At 39.1% G+C, this 24,540-nt stretch overlaps 1 protein-coding gene across 3 annotated transcripts in view; it reads left to right on the top strand.

The window, feature by feature from the left end:
• The window catches only part of LOC141900754 (cytosol aminopeptidase-like), a 139,755-nt gene that overhangs the window by 87,232 nt on the left and 27,983 nt on the right, over window positions 1–24,540 (top strand). For all 3 annotated transcript variants that reach the window (XM_074787781.1, XM_074787782.1, XM_074787780.1), the window contains 4 exons: window positions 1,396–1,484; window positions 10,913–11,015; window positions 20,261–20,340; window positions 22,935–23,084. In XM_074787781.1, the coding sequence (XP_074643882.1) occupies window positions 1,396–1,484; window positions 10,913–11,015; window positions 20,261–20,340; window positions 22,935–23,084 (422 nt within the window). The remainder of the gene's footprint in view (window positions 1–1,395; window positions 1,485–10,912; window positions 11,016–20,260; window positions 20,341–22,934; window positions 23,085–24,540) is intronic.

Here is a 24,540-nt window from a genome sequence, read left to right as displayed (position 1 = left end):
ATCTAACATTATCTATCGTTCAAAACAAAAAGTATTTTAGGTTACTTGATCTAATGTGGCCAATCTTTGTCAAATTGCGCACTGTAGTATTTATCCTTTTACTTCCTTATATGATGTGGTTTCAAGTTTTGAGGGGAATACCCCTGGTCCCTGCTGGCATTCATGCTGGTCTAGCAAGTTAATAATTTTTCTGAACATGTAGAATGAACATACTCTGAATATCCTCGTGCAAGCCTGTAAATAATTTTTTTGCCAGTGCCTGCCACATGTCAGGCACCAACTATAATGCTGCCTGACATTAATGAGTTGGTGCCTGCCATTTAGCAAAGTACTACTGTTTTATAGAGAATTTCCTTATTACTATCATTAAAAACATATGAAGAATTGCACACAACCTTTATTATATTGGGACTTCAACATTAAAATTTACTTTCACAATACCATAAAATCTCTAACAGCTATCAGGATGAACCTTTCTAACTATACCATAAAATCAATCTCCAATAACAGCAAACGAAACCGGAACCAACAACAGGCGATAGAATACATTCATGATTAAACTTACAGGGTGTCACTTGACTTTGACTGATTACAATATTTTGTTTCTTATATATTTACATGTGTGTTATTTACTACCAATTATAATCTATTTTGAACTGTTTTATTTTTACTTTGATTGTTTCATCACCGCACAGCGGCAATGGTATACATTTATATAACGCTCGAGTTCATCGTACTACCACGTGTCAGTTCATACATTAGTATATATGCAAATAAGCAGTGAGCCGCGTACTGCGTGTATGGCTGTGTGTATAGTAATCAGCTGAGTGAGTCTATATATAGCACAGTCACTCGGCGATGATAGTATACACAGCACTCTCACACATCGGCGGGCACTATTGTCAGCCTCTTAAATCGTCAATTAAGACAAACTAATTGACAAATCAGTGAATTAAAATCTCTGATGAAGGGCCTCGGCTTATTGGGCAAAGCTTTATGAAATCCATGTATTTTAGGCTAAAAAACTGCCCTCGGCTTATTGGCCGGAAAATACGGTAGCGCGATTTCACCGCAATAAGCAACGGAATTGATCAGAAGACAATTGGCGCGATTTATCGCAATAAACATCGGAATTAATTGATCGGTGATAGGAAACGGTGCTATTTATTTTCATATCGGTTCAAAAAAGCTAAAACTATTAGAACCATGAAAATTTTCGTGCCGGTCAGCGTGACAGGCAGGAGCGATTTTGCAACGGACATCGAAGCGTTTTGAGCCGGCCAATATCCGTGACCGGCCGCTTATTTACAGCTTGCTAGTGTGATGTCTGATGAAGCAACTTGTATTTCAACTTGTATTTCTAATATCTAAATCTGTCTCCGTTTAATGTTCTAGGTTACATTCCTCTGTGTGAGAACATGCCAGGTGGTAATGCTGTTAAGCCGGGTGACGTCGTAAAAGCAAAAAATGGGAAAACTATTCAGGTAACAAAATATCAAAAAAAGCTAGGTGCTATTGATAATCATCAGTTAACTTTAGTTCACTTTTAACAGATCTCAATTCATTCATATCCTCAATTCATTCATATCTAAATAATAATAAGAACGCAACTATCACAATCTTCATGATGATAATGAGTTTATTTACATGTTCAAACGTTTCGATCGATTTCGACTCATCTCTTCGAGTCCTTTTCAAGAAATGACATGAAATGATACAAACTATGTATAGTATATTGATACTAATTACAGAGAATATCATGCAGGCGTGAAGTGGCCTAGTTTACAAAGTACAAATGGATTATAAACATATCAAAATACGTTCAGTAAAAATGAGACACCATGTGTGGAGAGTTGTTTGTTAATACTTGGTTTTTTGGATTTTATATATAATGCCTCTTTGATGGTGATTTCGAAGTCATTTTTTCCAGAATCAACGATTGAAAAGTTGTTTTTTAAAGAAAAATTTGATGCACAATTTTTACATGATGTTATTGTTTAACTATCTGGATACTCTTCCGAAATTATATCATTCATATCTGTAAGAACAGAAAAAAATAAGCGAGGTTGGGCAAAGTTATCTTTCATTTACCCACAGTAAGGATTATCATATCTATTCTAACTCGAAAAGTAATTGGTCTTACAAAATTGCTTGAAAGCCTACTAAAAAGAATAATTTTAAGGATGAAACAATGCTGAGATGCTGCTTTGCAGGAAACTGTTTATATTTTCGTAATTTTAGGGTTTCTGACCATTCATCGGTAAACCCTATTGTATTCCTTGTGATTATTATTGATGGGTTTCGTCATGTCTGTCTGTGGACGTTTCATTATGAAGCGATTTAAGCTGGTATTTTTTGGACCGATAATTCTATGAATTGACACATCCTACACATTACAGTCCTTGCAAACTTTGTTACCTTTGTGGCCCATTCAATGCCCATAATTTCAATGAAGACCATATAATCATCTGCTATTTGGAGCATTTCCAGATTTCTAGGGCATTGCTTCTTCATTGTAGCATATTTTGCTTCAATCATCCTTTTCAGATCAAATTTAAGTTTAGTGCATTAGAGGGGCTTTTTAGTTCCTCTATATCATTGATATAGGGGAGGCAACATTCAAGTACAGTTTGAACTATGTCATCATAGTGAAGTGGCGTAAAGAAGTCCCACATGGATGCATTTTCATTATTCGGAACTAATCGTCTTAAGGCCAAAAGGAGTCTCGCTGCTAGTAGTATCATTCTGCCACTGATGTAGTATTTTCTTTTAGTCACGTTGTCTAATGATCATTCCAACCAAGATTGGCCCAGTGCAATTATCATGGCATCATTTTGAGCAACATCTGAAATCTCATCACATGTCCTAATAGAAAACACCTCCTTTCTCATTAATTCCCTTGGTTGTGAGGTTATATGCCCAGCCATTATTTTGGAAGCTATATTCAACTCGCGTTTTGCCGGGACATATTTTCCTTTTCGTTCCTTACAACGTCTTGTAATGGCGTCTCATATTTTTTATGAAACCCCAATCGAAGCATTCTGTACATGGGCCATACTCTGTTGTGTTAAAAGTTGTTGTTGGCCTTCAAGAAAGAAGTAATTCACCTTAACCAGACTCAATAACACGTTGATTATGTTGGTGATCACCTAATAACCGTAGTTTTGTAAAATCTGGATAAGTTCCTGTTTTTGATCTTAAAATAGGGATTGTCCCCGTTATATATTAATTTGGTTGGTAAATTTTGTTTGATTTTTCGATTGAGTGTCCCTTACAGACCCACCACACCTGCCGGGAGCGAAACAGGGGGTTTGATTTTGAAATCGGAGTACAGATATAGATGTGTGATCGGCGGTCGAGTTAACAGAATATTTTTTTAAATCGGAGTATATAATTGGAAATTCGGTTCCGGTTCATCCAAACAATCTTCCATTCAGTCTGAACCGGCAAGCGACTAATTGGGATGAATTTTTCTGGCTGCCTAATTTAATACATTGAGATTCTGGAAAATAGCTATATTACAAGGTTTAAGATCATTTTGTCCATTTTTATATTTTTTTGGTCTTTTTCTACGTGTAAATAGTCCGGTAGTTTATTGTCATTTTTTCTTGGGTAGATGTTGATGTAGAAGTCCTCTAAGTTGACTAGATAGGAAGAAAGCACATTTCGAAACGCAAATCTTCCAGATGGGAGTATAGCCTTGGGGTATCCGAAGTGTAGTTGTATGACATCGACGGTGCAGCTCCGATGAGGATGGGTTTCTCCGTCAAGGGGTGCGCAGTTGGTACTTCACATCTGGTGCTGAATTTGCCTAAAAGTAAAAGTTTTACAATGGGAGCAGTTATGTGTTTCTAATATACAGTGCATAGTTAGGTCCGGGAATGTATCGCAATCAAACGGACAGAGCTATGCGCATTGATAGACCGTCAGTAAGAATGCAGCGCAGACACGTGAATATTGAATACATGTTTGTACACTTACATATATACAGTCTTGATCTGGTTTTATTTATATTGTCACGATTAGGTTTTTGGTCGTTTTTAATGAGACTGATGTCAAGAGGCAACTTTCCAGTCACCATTGCGCGTAGATAGACTGAGCTTGCTATCTATCCTAAGGCCAAAAACGGAGGCAGTGTTCCAGCTATCGCAGCAATGAGACTGAGTTTACAGTCAAAACATCTGAAACAGTAAACTAATGCGTATGTGATGATATAGAGCAAAAGTGGTCAGACAGTTCTATGCGTATTGATAGACCGTCATTCCTGTTCGATCTAAATCACAACATACCTCAAGTGTCAAAGTCGGGATATGTAGGTGTAAGTAGTAAAAAAAAGTGGCGTTGGGTTTAATTAATAGACTACGCTAATGGTGTCGATTGTGATTCTGTTTACTACGTTCCGTCCGCTTGCGTCCAGGTGTATAAGTATATTGTTAAGACTCCAAATATGAAGGTTTTGTTGAAGCATGATTTCTTGGTGTAGGCGTTCTTTTAGTGAGTTTTTGAAATAAATTATAGTGTTGATGCGGCCAGAGCCTTGTTCTAGATTGTAATGATTTTTGTACAAAATGGATTGTGCGAGAAACAAAAGGTAGTTCGCGAGTGTGCGTTTGAAGAAATCTCTTTCTATTGTTTTAGTAATTCTTGTGTAGACAATGTCTTGAGTGATATTTATAGGTGTGCTTAGTATGCGTTGAAAGATTGGTTGTATAGATGAATATAATTGCTGTGCGTCTGTGCATGAGTATACTACATTGTCATTCGTTGCCACGCGTCCACAAATTTTCCAATTTGGATCAGTTTTCATTTTCCAAAGTACTAGTTTTGAAGCTGTTGCAAGAGTATTATGAAGTAATTTCCAATGAATATCACTAAATCGTCTATCAATATGTTTATTATAAACTTCATTCCAAATTTCCGGCCAGTTCAGATCAGTATTTAACATTTCAGTAATTTTGGTTTGCCCTCGGTGGGATTTGATGGAGATTTTTTAATAATAGAATTCCATAAATTTGAGATGATAAAAGTTTTCCTATAGTACACTATATTACCAAATTGCACGTAGAAGTTTTGGTTATTCATCAGGATCTAAATTTTGGTCAGATAGAATTAGTTTCCAATGATGCGGTATCGCATTGTATATACGTTTGTGTTTAAATTCATTTGTTAATGGAGTTTCGTTAAATGCTTTGTAGTTGCCACGATTATCGAATAGATGTTGTAGACTGATTATACCGTGATGTATGTATTCTGTGAAATTGGTTGTTTTGTTGAGCTTAATTTTTGGGTTGCCAAAAAAATGGTTTTTGCAGAATTTCGGTAATGGTCTCAGTTGTAACTAGATGTTGTTGAAAAACTGTCCATGATTTTAATAAATGTCTGTAGTAATCATTTATAATGACTTTTTTGGGAATTTCATTGTGAATGATGTTTGAAATATTCATCAGTAGTACAGTGCAAGACACTTCATCAAACTAGGATACTGAATGCCGTACTGTGTATTTATGTACGAAAAAAAAATTATGACATTTTTTCGGACAAAATGAACTCTGTGGGGTCCGAACCCCCCCCCCCCCCTACAGGCCTGTCTCTTGCAATGGGTTTTTATTTAGGGTTTCTGCTGCTTCGCAGAAGCTGTCTTGTAATTCTCGTGATTATTGCCTTTTTCCACTTTCCAGACAAATGTTTTTCATAAAATCTATCTCCTCTCAGATTCGACTACTAACAGCTTATAAACGTAATTTTCAATTCTGAGAGAAATATAACTCAGCATCTGACCATTTCGAATTTGTGTATAGTAGAACATACTAAATTAAACCTGTATAATTACCGGGTCTAAACGGCGCAAGAATAACGCAAAGCATTGTCATCCATTGATAAAAGACCATCCCAAAAAGCCTACAAATTACCGAACAACCGCGACCGTCAAACTCAACCGTGAATCACGGATTCAGACTAACAATTAGTCCGGATCCTTCATTTTCCGCGAACAATATACAACCATTATAGTGGATGGTTGAAATCATTTTCAGCTTAAATTTATCGCAAAACTATGGCGAGTTTAAGGACTTCAATGAACTATGATCCCTAAAATGAGTCAATTGATTAATTTTATTCGTAAATCAATTTACATTGGCTACATTTCCTGAAGATTTTTGGCTCAAATCAGCGTAATATGGACAGAAATGGTAGGGATTTTCATATGGAATTTTACTTCCGTGTTCACTTGACGACTCGGATCGATGACAACGACAGCAGAGTTTATGTAATTTAAGGTGAGAATCCATTAACCAGGGAATGTTAGACATGATTTCCCTAACTTCTAACTGCAGTTAACGTCACCTTTCCACTGGGTGGTGCTATGATATGTGTACATATGGTAGCAAATGAGTACTCGGCGAAGCAATGATTGTTGGCTACCGGTACCTACTTAATGCCTAGCTTTTTTGGGGGATACGCCTAGAATAGATTTAGGCCCTTACTAAATGTAGTGTGTAGAGCCAGTGGAAAGCCTAAGTAGTTAGTAAGGGGCTGGATTACACTGATGTATACGACTATTTATTTCGATTACTTTCTTTCCAGCTATTAATCGTGGAATGAACTGGTCACTACGGTCTTCAATTCCTTTGCGGATTCTTGCAGCTGGGGGGAATGTATTTTAACCACAGTGTGCAAGTGTTCATTTGAAACCAAGCTTTTTTGTCATTGGGAGTCAAAGTCGCAACTTATGTGCAGCTGTCTCAGGTGTTGTAAGTACTTGACGTTTTGTGTAATTTTTTTTTTCTTATGCCATGTTTAAAATATTTGGATTAGTAATCAGTCGTGCTAACGTACATGCAGAATTGGATTCATTGTTATTATGGGATGATAATTCAAGAGTCATCAAGAGTCCTACGACACGAAACTTTTTAATGTTTATCAGAGACTTGTTTTGGAGTAAACTGAATAACCCTTAATATTCCACATCAGGGGCGGATCTAAAGGCAGACAATGACAGGAGCACAGAATTAAAAAAAGGGCAATTCATAAGAACAGGTTCTATCCATGACAGGCGAGCGGCGAAACGTTCGGGGGGGTCTGGGGTACCAGAAAATTTGTGAATTTCAACCCATTTTAATGCAATTTCCAGGCACCTGAAACTCAAAAATGACATCCTGCAATATTTCTTTAAGAGATGGGAATTTATTAATATGGAAACAATGTCTGTATCTCCTGAAGTCGATGTTTTCGTTTAGGCATGATGCCTTCAAATCTGGGGCCGTCAAATCTTATTGAAAATCTTAAAAACCACGTTCACGACGTTAGAACAACTGCGAAATTCGCGGAAGTTATCGTACCGGATGTAGTTTATTTCCGGGTTCACACTAAAACGCGGATGTAAATAACGGACTGCGGACTTAAGTTTTGTGGGTGGAAATCGCGGTAAAAAAAAAATTTTCGCACTTTTTTCAAAAAGGGCACTCAGAATTTGCGACCGGAGCACGTGCTCCACATGCTCCCATCTAGATCCGCCCCTGCACATGGCTTAAAGAGCATATGCCATCAAAATTGAATATTGTGTAAAATTCATTTTCAATTGTGATGTACCGTAAAAACCGGTGTATAAGTCGAGTTTTTAATCCTTGATTTTACCACTAAATTATTGACCTCGACTTATACGCCGAGTACAGTTTTCTACTAAGTATTTTCAGGTCACAAGAAATATTGATTCTACCAGACAAAAAAGACAGTGTTCATCTTCTCACTGCTATAACAGTTTGAATAATTATTCATGATAAATAAAGTTATTTAATGAAAAAAACTTCTTTCATTTTGACACAGCTTCATTTAAAACGATGTATTCATATATGCGCGCTCATAGCAGCGCTTAATACATTAGGCTATATATAGCGTGTGACTCACACTACTGTCTCACTGTATGGTAGTGGATTATACCCAAGTGTGTGTGTGTGTGTGTGTCTATTGATTAACACACGGCAGCAATCAGGCTGACGCACGGCGGCGTGTGAGAAGGCGAACTATTCAATATAATGATACAAGTAGTTATTCTTCTAAGAGAAGGGACTCCATTTATAAGCCGGATATATGTTAAAAATCATAAAATGTAGGTCTAAAAATCGACCTCGACTTATACGCCGCGTAGACTTATACGCCGGTTTTTATGGTATTCACAAATATCAAATCCGGGAGTGGTTTGAATTTCAGGCTTCGCTTACTGGCCCGCACACGTGCCTGTGTTGATTGTCATAGTTAACATCATAAATAGTGCCACCCGTGGGTTGAATATGAACTATACGCACGGAGTGAAGGATAAATAGATGACTATTCCGCTAACTATTACAGCTGATTCGTGCTCCTTTTTTCAATAAGTCACATCTCAGGTCGTTATATGTATACTTAAGTTTCTTCTGATTAAGAAATCGCGGAAAGTACAATTATGATGGCATTTGCCCTTTAACGGTCGGTGTCAATGCTCTGCAAGACAGTAGTGATAGATTTTTCACGACAAACACACAATAAAATTGGTCTCCTAAGATATCGTTTATACTTTCTTTCACTCCTCTATTATATTACATAACTGAGTAATTCTTACATTTGATTGCTTAATTACAGGTTGAAAGAGATCAAAGGGCATGAATCGACTGTGACTGGCTTATTGGTGCGAGTAGATAAAGCGTTGAGGTTTCAAAAGGTGTAGCCAAAATGCTTGTATCATCAGGGGTAGACAAATTATCCGAAGATAAATGAAAACTTCACCTTGTTGATCGTCAGTTGATTTTGCTGTAAATTATTTCGCCTGGATAAATCAACAAACACATAATACATTTCAAAATCTGTGTTCAGTAGAATTTCTTTCAATAAAATGAAAATTTATGTGACATTCATTTTTATGTATTCAAGATTGAATTTGAATTGATCTTAAAACCAGAGCAGAAAGCATTCAGCGGTTTAGAAAATCCTATTAGTAGACTCATAATCAAATTCTGCGAAGTCAGTTAAGGTCTTTTGCTCGAATCAAGTTGAGGGCTCAGGGGCCGGTTGCATAGTCATGACTTAGATTTAAGACCAGTCTAAGACCAACTTAGTTCTATAGCCAATCTAACAACTTAAGACCAGTCTTAAGATTTAAAGGCCGAGGAGCAGTATAAAAGCCCAATCAATGTCAAAGATGGCAGTACCCATGAAGCAATAGTGCAGTGGAGAGCTCCAACGGTTGGAACTGGAAATCTCTGTCAGTTATCCGATTTGGACCCTCCTTTTTGTCAGACATATGTATTAATGTGTAATATATTCATTTCTGCAGTCAAAAATGTGTTTTAGGCCCTCCTCTATGAGAAATTAAGCTTTTTAGTTGGTATTTCCTTCAAAACTTGAATCTTTGAATGACAGAGGGAGGAGTTATACAGTGAATTAGTGTAGCTCACAGAGCACATGAACAGTAATTTGATACCTATAGTCATCAATATACATAAACAAAACATAGCCTCATTCATAGTACCAAAATTTGGCAACATCAAAACTTTTTCTATGGTCAATGGATCAGTCTGAAATTTCGTACACTTGTTTAGCTATCTACTATCAATGTTGTGTCCAAATTTCATGGAAATCGGATAAAAATTAATGATTTTCAAAAAATTTGAAATGTCTCTAAAATCTTTAATCTTGGCCCTATCTCTTCAAAAAAAGATCGCTAGCATCAGATTTTCATTCCCACTATGACTAGATTACTTAAAATTAGTTTAGAACTTGATATGAAAACTTTGAATTTGTCAAATTTAACTGTGTGTGACCTGCTTTTTTGTTGTGAGCCAACCTCGCTCACTCTAAACATTATAAACAAGATACTGTAGTTAGTGGGACGGCCGGTCTCAAGTGTTTGCCACCCGGTTAACTAGCATCCATACTCCTCGGCCTTTAAGACAACTTTTCGACTTAAGTCACGACTGTGCAACTGGCCCCAGGAGCCTAAAATTCAATTCCTCGATGTCCCTGTAATGCCGAGTACGATGGAGTTTATACACTGAAAAATATTTACACTGAAAAAACTGAACCCGCTATCAATTGTTCGAAGATTTCAACCACCAATCAGAATCTTTGATATATTTGTTATAAATCAAACGTGGCTTCCACATCAAACTGATATTAATTTGGTTGCTAGATTCTGGTCCTGAGAAAAGATGCCTGGAAATTGCCCCAAATTTCAAAAAATTTTCTTTGGGCAGGACCCCCAAACCCCCCGTAATGGCTTTGCACCATCGGTGAAAAGCATCACTTCGCGCCTTCTGCGCTTGCGAGGACAGAATCAGGTCAAATTGAAATCCAATTTTTTAGCTCACTTGGGACTTTAGTCCCAGTGGGCTTTTGTGTCCACTTTAATTTTCGTCCGTCCGTCCGTCCGTAGACGGAAACCAGTTATTATGGGAAGTTTTGAAGAGTCTTCAAGTTAAGTCTTGATTTTTGGTTTATGTATGTATCTACCCTAGACACATCTTCAGCCGAAACACTGGCCCTGTCAGAATCAAGATGGCCGACTGGCAGCCATTGTTGTTCATCAAAATCAGCACTTAATGACGCAATTGGCGGCCGTCTTGGTATCATCAGGTGGGAAAAAGTTTTTCCACATTATATTGATACCTAAGCATATTTTGTTACCACAATCAATTGCAAAGTTGTATAGCTGTAAAGTATAGCTGTAAAGCAGCAATAACGGGTTTTCTGACATTTTACATACATGTGACCTGAAGGGATTCATTGTTTGAGATTCCATCAGTTATTAAGTTATAATAATATTGATGATTGTGCTTTATTGGCAATCTACTACTTTACATGTATTCAAGTGCTATATAAATGCTATATATGTATGTGTATATATATATATATAAATTTTGAAATTTGGGTTTGTACATTTTAGATTAATAATACCGATGCAGAAGGTAGATTGATTTTGGCAGATGCTCTGTGTTATGCAGATTCATTTCAACCCACTGGCATTCTTGATATAGCTACACTAACGGGTAATATACTTAATTCAGTTCCTCAATTCCAACAGGAAATTCATGCCATCTTTTGCTCCCGTGGTGAGTGATATTCTTAAATGATATGTTTTTTCGAAGCCTCCAATATATCTGAAGCTATGGCTGTCATTTTGAATTTCTTGTTTGAGCTCCACATATATCAAGTAATGTGCGATTGCTTTCAAACTCAGTGTATGTGATGGGGTCCGTGGATAGAACCTCTAGAAAATCAGCTTTCTCGCCTTTCCAATATGGTAGCCACAGTGGACCTCTTAAATTTGTTGTAAGCGTGCTCACTTTAGACATTACTTTAGATTGTGAATTTTGTAGGGTCGAGATTATTTTTACCTTCATGACGTAGTCCCTCATTTTGAGATATGAGGCTATGAGCGTCTATTACACCCCTTAAAACTACATCAACTTACCTCAAACTGACTGTTCTGTAATCCGATGGAAGTTAACTATTGTTTGGGCATAACTTTATAATCCTAAATAGCTTTTGCCGATAGTAGTAACTCAAAAACATTTGACTACGAATAATCAGATGATTGCCTGGAAATCACCTCGATTACTCGTAGCTTAGCCTGTAGCACGAACGAATAAACTAGCGAAACTGGCGTCATCAAAGTTCATGTAAATATTAATTTTCTACTGGACCTGATCCCAAAAGCGCGAAACCAAACTAAAATTCACAATGTCATGACGCCTGCGCATTCATTCAAAGATTTCTCAACTAAGTTGATTTACCCGACACATTATACGCATTTGTTTGAGTTGTACTATCAATCTACTATTTACCAGAAATAGTAGATTGATAGCCTATATGCACATAGATGACGTTAGTAGTATCATCGAATGGTTGCTATTGGCAATCGTTAAAAGATATTGAAAAGGTGGTATGAGATGAAAAGGTGATAAAATATGAAAATATAATAAAATACCATCAATTGACTTTTTATCACCTTTCGACAGTTTTTCATGTTTTCATCACCCTTTTATATGTTTTCACAATCTTTTTGTATGTTTTCATCATCTATTTAAACCTTTTTATTATCGAATGACATATAACCATGTTTTGGTGGCTTTCGCCTTCCATACCCACCCCACTACCACATCATATCTCCAAGTGACCCTTAACCACAGTGACGATATGCCGGGTGACAGTCATCATAGCCAAATGACGGTTGTGGATTCTCTCTAAGTCTGCTTCCTCCAGGTCGGGGTGCTCTATGGTAAAAAGATCCCGCTTTCTCGCAGTGCGTGTTTATTCGGTCTATGGGGACCACCGTCTCTCGTTTCCTCTCATAACAGGAGCTTTGGGCATCCAAAGGTGAAACAGAGGAAGGTTTGGGTATTTTCTGGCCAGAACATTGTACAGTGAGTAAATTCTCTGTTGTCTGGCCATAGATACGAATGTTATTAATACCGTGTTTAACCACGACTGCACAACAGGTGACTCCTGTTGTTTTAACCCCTTCCTCTAACTGCTCCAGATGCTCCACAGGGTGAGCAATGATGAACAGTTCGTTTGTGGATTGGGAATCTTTGAAAATGGAGTCACTGAGGAGTAAAATCTGCAGCTAACCCGACCTCCGCCGCACTGCCAAATACTGATAATTTCGGTTCAAGAACGCTGCCCATTCCACCGTACTGCTCAACAAACCTGGATGAGGTCCTTTTCAGAACCTAAAACCGGCTTGTTGAGAGGTGGATTGGCGATCTCCTTGACGAAGCGACCGCAGTCTTGATTGCCTGAATAAACACACCCACCACAACCATTTTAGGGTCGTACATGTGCGGAGCTGGCTCGTTGTCAGTCACTCCGATCAGGAGTTAACTCCTCCTTGGACCACGAGCTGACTCAGACTGTTCAGGGCTCCTCGGATGGACTGGTGTTTGGTGGGTTCAAAGGCCTCTCCGTTTTTTCATCCACGACTTGTTTGGGGAAACCTCTACTATGGGGCATGACAGAGCTTCAGGTTATTTAAACGCACTGTCCCAACCTTGGTCCCTAAACCCTCCTCCAACTGAACCCGGTAAGTGACCTCAGTGAGTTTCTCAACAATTATGTAAGGACCCATCCAGCGCTTATTGGACTATATCTCTGGCTATACCTCCATACTCGGTCACCCACATTGTACCCCCATGCTGAGCAAATCTATCGTAATTTGCTGCCTGACGTCGTTGGGCTTTCCAAGGCGGTCACGGACTCTCTGATGAGCTTCAGTCGGGTTTCTACACATGTCCTGGCTAAACTTGGTCAGGTGGATAAGTTCCTCAGGAGGGCTAAGACGTCCAGTGGTAGGGTTATCTCACTGGCCTGGCCTCAACCCACTTGGTGAAAGCGTCCTGCACCACAATTATATAAACGTTTCCACGTTTTGTTCGTTGCAGCGGGCCAACAATGTCGATATGCAGCCTTTGCCCTCTCCTACTGATTGGTGTTGGTACCAGTGGCGCTTTAGGTCATTTAGAAGGGTTTTGCATTGCTGACATTTACGGCATTGCTTGACAAAGCTATTGACTGCCTTCGCCAGTCCAAAACACCAAAACTGTTGGCAGACTTTACGTTCTGTCTTAGTCGTCCCTGAGTGCCTACCGGAAATACTATTATCGAGGTGAGATAGGGACCTTAGGTAATAGCACATTTGGCAGAACTACCTGGTTTTTTACTAATATGGCGCTTGACCCTCTTGGAATCTGCGAGAGTGAATCAGCGTGTTGGTCGGGTATTATATATTTCTCTGGTTCAACGCGCATTTCGCCATAAGCCTGCATGTGTACACTCATGCAATGACGAGCATGTTGTGGTCGCATCGTGGGGTAAGTTCGATATTTTTCTTACACAATTTCCTTGCTAGTTTGAGGGTTTTCCTCTAATAACTTCCTTGTGTTTAATACTCTAGAATATTCTATGATAATATGGAAAAGTTAAATATTAAATATTCAGATGGAGTTGTAGGTGAATAGTTCTATAAATTCCATAATTGTTTAATTCTAGTGCTAGAATCTAGGTATAAGATTCAGAAAGTATAAGCGTTTGACGGTTAACCCTTTCAGTGCTATGGACCTGCTCAGCACGCTTCTATGGCGTCACTTTGTGCAGAGCACGCGTATTAGCTATTCTTTTCAAAATGACTGCAGCACAATGCCGATCGTTTTATTTTGAATTGCCAGCACTTTCCAAAAAAAAATCTTTCAAAAATTGTATCAAAATCTTGTAGATTGCTCATGGGTGTAAAAAATGGAAATAATAACCAAAAATTTGAAATTTTTTTTTATTGTCATTATATAACCCTTCTTACCGTACGGTGCTGCCAGCTCTCCATAATCATTTTATTGGTTTTTATTTTCGCTTTTTAGTGACTTTTTTCGGAAAATGGTTGTTTTTAGTATGGTCAGCCATATGTATCAAAATGGCCGCTATGGGACGCCAAATGTCAAAATCGTGAAAATATATATTCACAATTAGTTTTATGCGTTTCATATGTGAAAAATAGATTAATTGCAGTTATTTAAAGAAAAAGTCAAATTTTGACAAAAATGCTCACACAGGGCCAAAATAGGCCTCAGCAGCGAATGGGTGAATAGATATAGATAGCTAAGACCTAACTTTAAGATTATGATTATGAATTGCATTAAACTTAGATTATCGCCAGTGCCGAGAATTTTTGTTCGTCGGCTGCCAGTGCCAATCCTGAATTGACCTGGTTGTAACTAGGGGTATTCAACTGATATCGTAATCATCAGTGCCGAGAGTCTTTTCCTCCGATCATAGGCTGCCAGTTACCAACGCTCATGTGTGAATTGTGATTTAAGTATTGCGTCTAATTGTACATAGTGTAATACACTTGTATTCTTTTTTTAAAATCCGGCTTCCGTTTTTGGTATTGAGGCATCCGGTCACATTACTCTTGACACCGGACCTGTGCTCAATGTCGAAATCGTAGTCTGCCAGCCTTTCATTCCAGCAGGCTTCTTGGCCTGATTGAATATTGGATGACTGAAGCCACTTTAGGGCTGTGTGGTTAGTCCGGACAAGGAACTTACCGCCCATTAAGTTGTGGCGGAAATAATGAATTGATTCGACTAGAGCAAGCATTTCTCACCTCGTGGCGCAACAGTTCTCCTCCCCGCCTCTCAAAACTCGACCCCCATATGCTATTACTCGTTCTGTTTGATTTCCTTGCAACTGCGAAAGAAATGAACCTATAGCCCAGTTACTAGCATCACAATCAACTATGAATTTCCCCGATCCCTCTGAAAAGTCAGGAAAGCTTGTCAATGAATTTTTAATTTGTTCGAATGCTCTTTGCTGACTGATACCCCATTCGAAAGGCTGACCCATCTTTGACAGGGTTTACACATTTCTGCATATCCCATGATAGATCTTGGATGAAGTGACGAGGCCAGTGAAACTTCGTGCTACTGATACATTGCTAGGGGCTGGCCAACCTTGGACATTGTCAACTTTTGCCTGGTCAGTTTCAATTCTGCTCCCGCTCACGGCGTGGTTCAGGAATCTTAACCGCTTTTGGAGGAGGTGACATTTTCTTGGCTTCAATTTCATAGTAGCTGCTTTGAAACGACTGAATACCTCTGACAGCTTAGAAATGTGGGGTACCACATCAGCAGAGTCGACTATGACGTCATGGAGATAGATCAAGGCTGTTTTCCATGACACCTTGTCGAGAGCCAATGACATAAGCCGTGTGAAACAGGCTGGAGCATTTGTGAGACCAAATGGCATAACATTCCATTCCCACAAACGGTTCTCAGAACAAAAAGCTGTTTAAGGTTTGTCACATTCTTGGATCACCACTTGCCAGTAGCCACCGGTCAGATTCGATAGGCAAGAAAATACCCACAAACTCCCCTCGACGAACCCTAATGGTTTCATCTAAAAAAATTGGCCATTTGCGGATTGCTACCTTCCTATCCCGCGGACATACCGGATATTTGCCAGCCAGGCACGGAGTACGGTTCCCACGACCAACCATACCAACAAAAACACTATATCTCTGCTTGAAATATGCAGTGGCCACGACCTTATGTCCTCCAGGGATATAACAAGTCGTGCATCCTTGGTCTCCAATGGTACATGGGTAAGGTCATACTCAAGAACTCTACCAGGGTAATAAATAATGCAACCATTCTGTTCAAAGAAGTCACTACCTAACAGGCACTCCTGAGCTCAGTCATCGGCTATTACTAGGGGACCATGAATCTACAGGTTCCCAACTGAAGTTCTACCTTGGCCACCCCATGAACCTTCATGTTCGCGCCCGTGGCAGTGGCTTATTCAAAGTCGACTGGCAGCAGATTTCCCTGACCGGTCCTACGACTCTTCTCCCAGAAAGAGGTTTTTAACAAAGTCTAGAGTATAGACGTACGTGTTGAACCATTAGGAACACCAGAGCAGTAAAGCCCAGTGTCTCTAAAATCGACATGACGGACCAATTTCTCAGCCACGGGGCAGCTCGGACCTATTGAAAGTTGTTATTGTGGTTGTGACCGTATCTTCGTGTGACTTTATCAACTGAAAGTTATCTGGGCACTGAGGTAAAACATTTGAAAGTGTCTCCTGCCTCAGAGGAGAACCATCCGAAATTCCATCACCTGGTTGACCGACCGACAGTGAGGTATCTGGGTAAGGAGTTAAAACTTTTGAAGTTGCCTGCTTTTCCAGATATGTATGACCTGTCGTATCGGTTTCACCAAAGATTTCGTTCCCTACAATTTCCCTTACGCAAGGGTCTAGTGAACTATTTACAATTTGGGCTCTTATCATGTACGGAATCGCTTACAGATGAAGGAACATGTTTCCGGATTCTACGGTGTGGAGGCGATTCCCTTGCCCCCTAGTGGACCACCTGTAATCCTTTCCCTGTTACCCGGGGCAGTTTTTGGCATAATGACCTCTACCGGAACATGTATAAACATGTAACCTGTGGACATGTATCCGCTGTATGGTCCGGTTCTCGACACCACCAGCATGGATTTGGAGTTGGACTGAGTCTGTGTGTTTACCCTGTCCTCCAAAACAGTCCATCCGGACATTCAAACCCTGGACGAGGCCCATGAGTTCCTAAAGTAGCTCATCCGTCTGACTGGCCTTCACATCATTTACATGTCGACAATTGGGTCTGGACTCTTGTCTCTCAGTCAGGCGCCACGCAGTCTCATGACCCCGAGCTAATGACACAGCCTACGATAGGGACTGTGGCTAAGCCACGTACAACTGCTCCCTAACACTCGAGGGTACCGCCACACCTGCCAAGAATTGGTCATGTGCCAACTGATCCTGCAAACTGTGATCAACCCCTGGGTATGCGCTCTGCGCGAGTTCTGTCAATGCATCCGCATAGTGCCTGATGTTTTCTTGGGGTTTCTGCTCTCGAGATTTCAACATCATTTTGAAATCGGAAGCTGACTGTGTCAATGACATACGGTTCTTTATCCCCTCAACAAAAGTATTGTAATCCAGGGATGGGGCGAGACGAGGTTTTTAACCGCCTGGTATGACTCGTGGTCCAGGTACGTTAGTAAATGTTGTTTCTTAAGCTCACTACTACATACACCGGACAATGTGCAGTAGCTCTCAAAATGCTCTAACCAGACGGGAAAATTATGCCCCATACTGTACATTTTGGGGCACAGAATTTTTCCACGGGCATCCTCCCTGGTCCCTGATGGGGATTCAGATTCCCTTTTTATGCTACGGGAGACAAATGTGGTAATTGAGCTTAAAAAATCATCCAAACCTGCAGTTGGATTGACCCCTTCCTGGGCCGCACTTGGTTGGCCTGCATCCTGGTCAGAATGAGTCATTCCTAATGTGTATGTAATATACTGAACAAAAACTGATTTAAAAATAAAATTTCAAAAGTTATTTTATGAACCTCTCAACCTTTATGAATAAACTGTAGCTAGTGTCTGAAATTATTCCCGCTATTTAAAGCAAGCGTATAACAACGGTTTAACTACTGAAGAGTATCCGCGATACGCAGGCGTAAGGAAGTAGGTCAGACACACTACTCACACACACGCTTCTTGAAAAACTAAGGGTAGTGATTCAACTCGACAATAATTCGGCCGTAAGGCTCCAATCCCATTGACGCTGCCACCAGTGTAACGATCCTGTCTTCTAAATCTCTAATACCTCATTTAAGGATGATCTACGCTCCGACGATAGGCTATAAAGGGGAAATTTATCCCGAACAAAAGAACAACAAACTTACTCGGGCAATGGATTCACTGGCATTGGTTGACGTCTATGACGTCATGCCAATGCTAGTAAAATGGAACGAAAATGGCGCCGACTTTTCTCATTTTCATAGTAACTTCAAATTGTCCCTCCGTTCACGTAAAACATTAGAAACGGCTGAAAATGACTAAAAAAAATGTTTCAATTATTCCCCACAACATAGCGTCGCCAGATTTCTGATTTAATGGTCCAAAAAATCATTCGATCGCATTTTTCTCGTTCATTATCTGGTAGATGAGAGCCGGTTAAACAATTGCGTAGCGATATATCCGCATTGACATTGGCAGTAAAGAATGGGGAACAGCCTCTTCTGAATAGAAAAACATAAAATTATGTACCTCCGGTTTATAAATATCACAGTGTTTGGATATCACTGTTATTCCAACTATCAGTATCCATGGGATTATTTGGGATTAATTCTCAGCGTCAGAATACGTATTTCTAGAGCAGTGGAACGGCAGCCTACTCGTGACTGAAACCCGTATGTGATCGAGCGGGAACGCCTTTACTAAAGTTAAAACCATTTCATGATGACACGAAACATCAATCGGTAAATGGTAGGCTACCACCATGATACGATATTACCAATAAAGATAGATCATTTTATTCAATTTTACCAGAGTTGTTTATTGGAGGAAAATATCATTGTTAAGTACGCCGAGAACAACCATGTTGTATCATCAATCGGTTGACTGACATTGTCAAATTTGATTCGGCTATATTCTAATATAAGTTTTCACTTTAGGACGCCCTACCCACCTGCTGCGCACTCATAAGGCGGTCGCACCCTCTTACGCACTCGGCAGAGATTCGCTTTGTAATGCGCGCCGGGCGGGAAAAAATACCTTTTATTATCTTTTCCATGCGTTAAACAACAGTGATTGAATTTATGCGTTGTTTGTCGTAAATTGCAATATTGCGATGGTTATTTCCCGCTGCTGTAGTTTTTTGGAATTGAATCGAGCGGCCTCGGTAGCTCAGTGAGATAAGGCGTGATGCTGTTGAATCCACTATCAATGCTGAGTGACAAGTGGGTTCGAGTCCTGCTAGCTGCGAACAGTGTGCGGGCAACACTTCAAAGGCCGTACCGTCGTGAGGTTAAATGAACAATCCAATAGGAATAGTCTTGGGAAACAAAGATCCAAACGACGTACGTAAAGCCAAACAAACAAAAAGACAAACAAACAATCATCAGCCGGCCTCAGTGACACCAACGCCGGCATCGCTCTCTGTGACGTTTTGCATGCGTACATGCATCAGAGCTTGGAGCTCTAAGATCAGAGGGTCTTGCAATTACATTCAGAAAAATCGTTCTGTTTTTTTTTTCATTATTCAGTGGGGCCTAACAGTTCATGCGTAAAAATGGGTTTTTGTATCCAAATCTTGATTGATATAAATATCTTCGCTGGGACATGATGGAAAACATCAGAATAAACTAGTTTCGTCTTTTTAACAGAATCGCATTTATGAGGTTTAACAGTACATATAGCCTAGGCTAAATCGTTCGGCAGAAAATAAATTCATTTTCAGGAATAAAATCGTACTAGACAAATAGACCTTCAAGTCTGTGGTCCTCCCAATCAACATCGGCATAGAAGATTTTCCGGCAGATGTAAAACATTATAACCACTTAATACCACAGTATAATATACCAATGCTTCAAGGCCCATGGCCCTCTTATTATGCATTACGCCACTTTCTGATTTTATTTGCCCTATTCTTGAAAAAGTTATATTCATTTAAGCTTAAAGTATATGGACATATTTAACACATTGTGCTGATATTGGTTGCATATTAAAACCACTTCTTGTCAGTCAGATTGCTGATTCGATGCAATTAAGATTCATTGCTACAAAGTATAAGACATTTCTTATCGGTAAATAGTACGACAAGATAGATAACTATCGTTTGTGCTGCTTGGTATCATAAAACCAGGTTAAACCATCAGTGACCAGGGTTTCTTTCTTGTTTCCTCAAGGATCAGTTGTTGCTGGAATCGGATGTGCTGCTGCCGGAGTATTTTCAAATTCTTCCTCAATGTGGGAGCACATGGAACAGGTAAGTGTAGCGTTACCTCCCGGTATAAATGTAGCTTTTATGGAATTAGCTTCCGATTTACATATTGGAATGGGGTTTGTGTCATTGGAAAATGACGGGGAATGGATGGGGTATGAGTGGCCGGGCTGGTCAGATTTAAGCTGGGCAGAAATGTGAAACAAGGTATTTTAGGCCAGTCGTAGGCTGAGCCTATTACTTATGGTGCAAATTTAAATGACATATGGTTTCCAGAGCTAAGGCCATTTGACTGTGCAACTGAGCATATATTCATACAAATCATTCATTAAAGTATTATCCATTCTCCAAATCCTATGAAGCTGAATTTTGAAAAAATGCCACGTTTAAATTTATATGAGCTTTTTGCGAAAATCTGAACGCAAAAATATTGGTTTTAAAAAGCTAATCAGAAAGCAAAGACTTCTCTATGATTGGCTTAGCCGCAGAGATTCCTCTATGATTGGCTTAGCCGCAGAGATGAATGGCACGGATCAAATAAAACGAACAGGTATCAGATTAAGCTTCTGGACGAGAGCTATGTGCTCAATTTATTAAATTTCACCTAGGAGATACTAAGAAATATTTAAATCACAGCTTGGCCTAGATCAACAGAGATCATATGTACTTGGTAGAATGAATGCATGATGCAGTAGACTCTGCCTGAGTGGTAACGCCGAATTGGAAAATTGTAACTGCTATCCTGATTATTTACATTGAAAAATAGTAGGGACAGAAAATCGTAAAACCATTAAGATAACTTATCAAAGTTGATTTTCCTGAATCATTAAACCTCTGACTAAAAATGAACTATATAAATATATGTATAGGGGGTTTACATTTTGGTTTACCATTGTCAGCTTTTTTATGTGAGCGTTTGTTTCATTAGTTCTTTGTCTAAATGACGTATAATTGATGCGATTGAAGACATGGCGAACCTCCATCGATGACATGGTCAACTTAGCAACTAGGCAATTTATTTTGTTGTTGTTGTATTTTTGGTTTACCTTTGTCAGCGATATGATGTTGGCACTGAGCCAATTTATGTAAAATCGTGGTACATATTTTTATGTGAGCATTTGTTTCGTTGGGTCTCGACTTAGACGATGTATAATCGATGCGATTGAAGACATGGCGAACCTCCGTCAATGACATGGTCAACTGAGTTAAAATTCTACGAAAAACTTTTTTTTTTGTGGGAAAATTCTTAGCTATCGCGTATAAAATTGCAATGACCTCGATTGGGGGCGTCGTCTCAACGAGTGAATGGGATTGGCTGTTTTTGGGATATGCGGGGAATTCCGGCACTACTAAAATAATTACAGGAAAGCCATAGAATGGCGTACGTTTCGTTGGACTAGGTGCCGTATACGTGCGAATTCAAATGCTCATTGTTGGTGAGGATGTAATTATTTCACACATCCACCATAGGTAATGTTTCATTTTAATGCCCGGTGATTGTTTTGATTGACATTGAAGTGTAAGCGAACATTCACTTACCCGAGGCCTCCATGTTTGCCCGGGGTGCTAGATGACATACACACAAGCTCGTACAGTACACGTGATGCTGTAACGCATGCACATTTGACATGAAAATAGGCTGAATAATCGCAGCAGAAGATGAGCGCTGTGTTTTCTGTTTGATAGAATTTGTAATAAATTGTAATTTCTTGTCACCTGAAAATATTAAGCAGCAAACTACAAGTATAGGTCGAGGTCTGAATATTGTAGTCGTAAATTCCAGGATTTAAAACGATCTAATAGCCAATTTCTTCTATACCGGTATTTTAACTTCCGCGACCAACATTGGAAGAGGTTTCCAAGACCCAATATTCAGCCACCCTCTGATATGTGACATCATATGAATTTTAGGCCATCCCATATTAATGGTCTGTTTGCCGTAACCCGACTGACCCGACTTCAAAGGTACCGAGTGAAAACTTTTTTCCTGGGATTCATTGAAATAAATTTTATTTTTGATAAAAATGGCCGACCGACCGACCCACTGCCGATGTATGAGCTACATATGTTTGAATTCAAGTTTGCGTCGTCTGAAAACATGCCTTGTCAATGTGGCCTAATTGAAGTTTTCCTACCTACGGACTCATCATGAAAAGTTGAGCCGGTGTTACGGCAAACAGACAATTATTTTGGGATGGCCTTATTTGAATATTTTTTTCATATTGTGAAACATATTTTTTTTGAAAATATAGAATAGTTTCCCTGCCGCGCCTACCTGTACCCTACAAACTTTTGGACGTGGACCGTAACCAAATCTATATCTTTGGTCTTATTTGACTACAAAATAATTCTTTAAGAAAGATAAAATACAATATAAACTTGTGGAACTTTGAAGTCACGAATTGAAAAGATTTTTCAAGCAATGCCCTTATTCCAAACAACCTCTAGCTTTCAAAGTAAACCACACTTTGCCCATGGGCAATTTATTTTCACCTTTAAATAGTCCAGAAGTTTTTATTAGCTTTCTCTTTGTAGATATTGATGTTAATGTTCTCCAGTTGTCTAGATCTAATCCTGTAGAAAATGGTACATTTCAAAACACAAATTATCCATGTTATGTTTTGGCAAAACTTTTTTAGGCTGGAATTAAGTCTGGTGATCGTGTTTGGCGAATGCCATTGTGGGAATTCTATACCCAACAAGTGAAGAAGTCAGAATTAGCCGATCTAACTAATATAGCTATGACAAATGTAGGGGGTGACTGTTGTAATGCTGCAGCATTTTTGAAGGTATGTACTACGTTGTTATATCATTGCTTGCTGAGATTAAAGTAATCATTAGGGTTTTCCGTTGTTTCACAGAAAACTCTCTTGCAATCGTCGATTATTATTTATCCACTTAATTTTTTACAAAAAATGTATTATCATTATTGCGCTCTGACAACGTTTGCTAGAATTTTTTTAGATGTATTCGTCGAATTAATCTTGCGATGAAAATACAGACACCGAACTGAAAATACAGACACCGAACTAGATAAAGGGTTCGCCATTTGTTTATTAATAATTCCTAAATTCATAATTTTACCCAATGACCTTGAGTTTGGTGTCTGCGTCAGTCAAGAAATGGATTGCTCTGAGAATATCAATCAGGGAAAGTGAAATCAGCTCTGTTTTAGCCCACTTGGGACTTCAGTCCCAGCGGGCTATTGCGTTCACTTTTCGTCCGTTCATCCGTCCGTCCGTAGACAGAATCCAGTTATTTTGGGAAGTTTTGAAGACGCTTCAATTTAATATCTTGATATTTGGGTTACACGTGTATCTACCCTAGGCACTTCAGCCCAAAAACTGGCCCTGTCTGAATCAAGATGGCCGACTGGCAGCCATTGTTGTTCGCCAAAATCAGCACCTGTTACAAGTTTTTGACCTTTTTGAGTGAAATTTTGAAGACGATTTGATCAATTACCTTGATCTTTCTTATATAATTGAATCCCCCCAGGGCCCATCAGCATAAATTTGGTCAATCGGACTCAAGATGGCCGTCCTATGACCTTTTTGTGCCCAAAAATGTCAATTTTGGCCAGAATTCTTAGTCCTGTAGCTTCCTACTGGTTTGCCATTTGTCATTGCAATTGCTGATGGGTATTCTTTGGAAAGGGATGTTTTATACCTGAGGTATTTTTGATCAGCCAATTATGACGCAATTGGCGGCCATCTTTGTGTCATCAGTACTCATTCCTAGTTGGGAAAAGGTTTTTGACATTATATTGATGCCTAAGCTTATTTTGTTACCACAATGATTTAGAAAGTTGCAGCTTATAACGTGTTTCATGATTGTCATGAGTTTCCAGGTCATTGGTTTTTGTATGGCCACTAGGGGGCGTTGAATAACACAATATCTTAGTATTTCTATATGATATTTGTACTATCACCCTGATATAAGTTGCATATTTCGTAATCATCTATATCCACAATGTCATATCGAATGGTTCATAATATTTCATATCTTTAACTACATGAAATGCTTAATAATAATAATTTTAGTATTAATAATGTAATATAACTTATGAATATTGTATCAATATGTGCTTTATCGTAATAAACATGTCAGACTACTCAATATGTATTCAAAGTAATTAGCTTTAGTCGGGGCTCATCATTAATTAATTTGTGTCTCTCAAACATGTCACTAGGTGTTAGTTTTTGAGTCCTGATGTCTGCAACTTGTCTGACACCTAGTTCTCACATT

The sequence above is a fragment of the Tubulanus polymorphus genome, chromosome 2, assembly GCF_964204645.1.
Source record: "Tubulanus polymorphus chromosome 2, tnTubPoly1.2, whole genome shotgun sequence".
Classification (NCBI taxonomy): Eukaryota; Metazoa; Nemertea; class Palaeonemertea; order Tubulaniformes; family Tubulanidae; genus Tubulanus; species Tubulanus polymorphus.
This window is presented reverse-complemented; position numbering and strand designations above follow the sequence as displayed.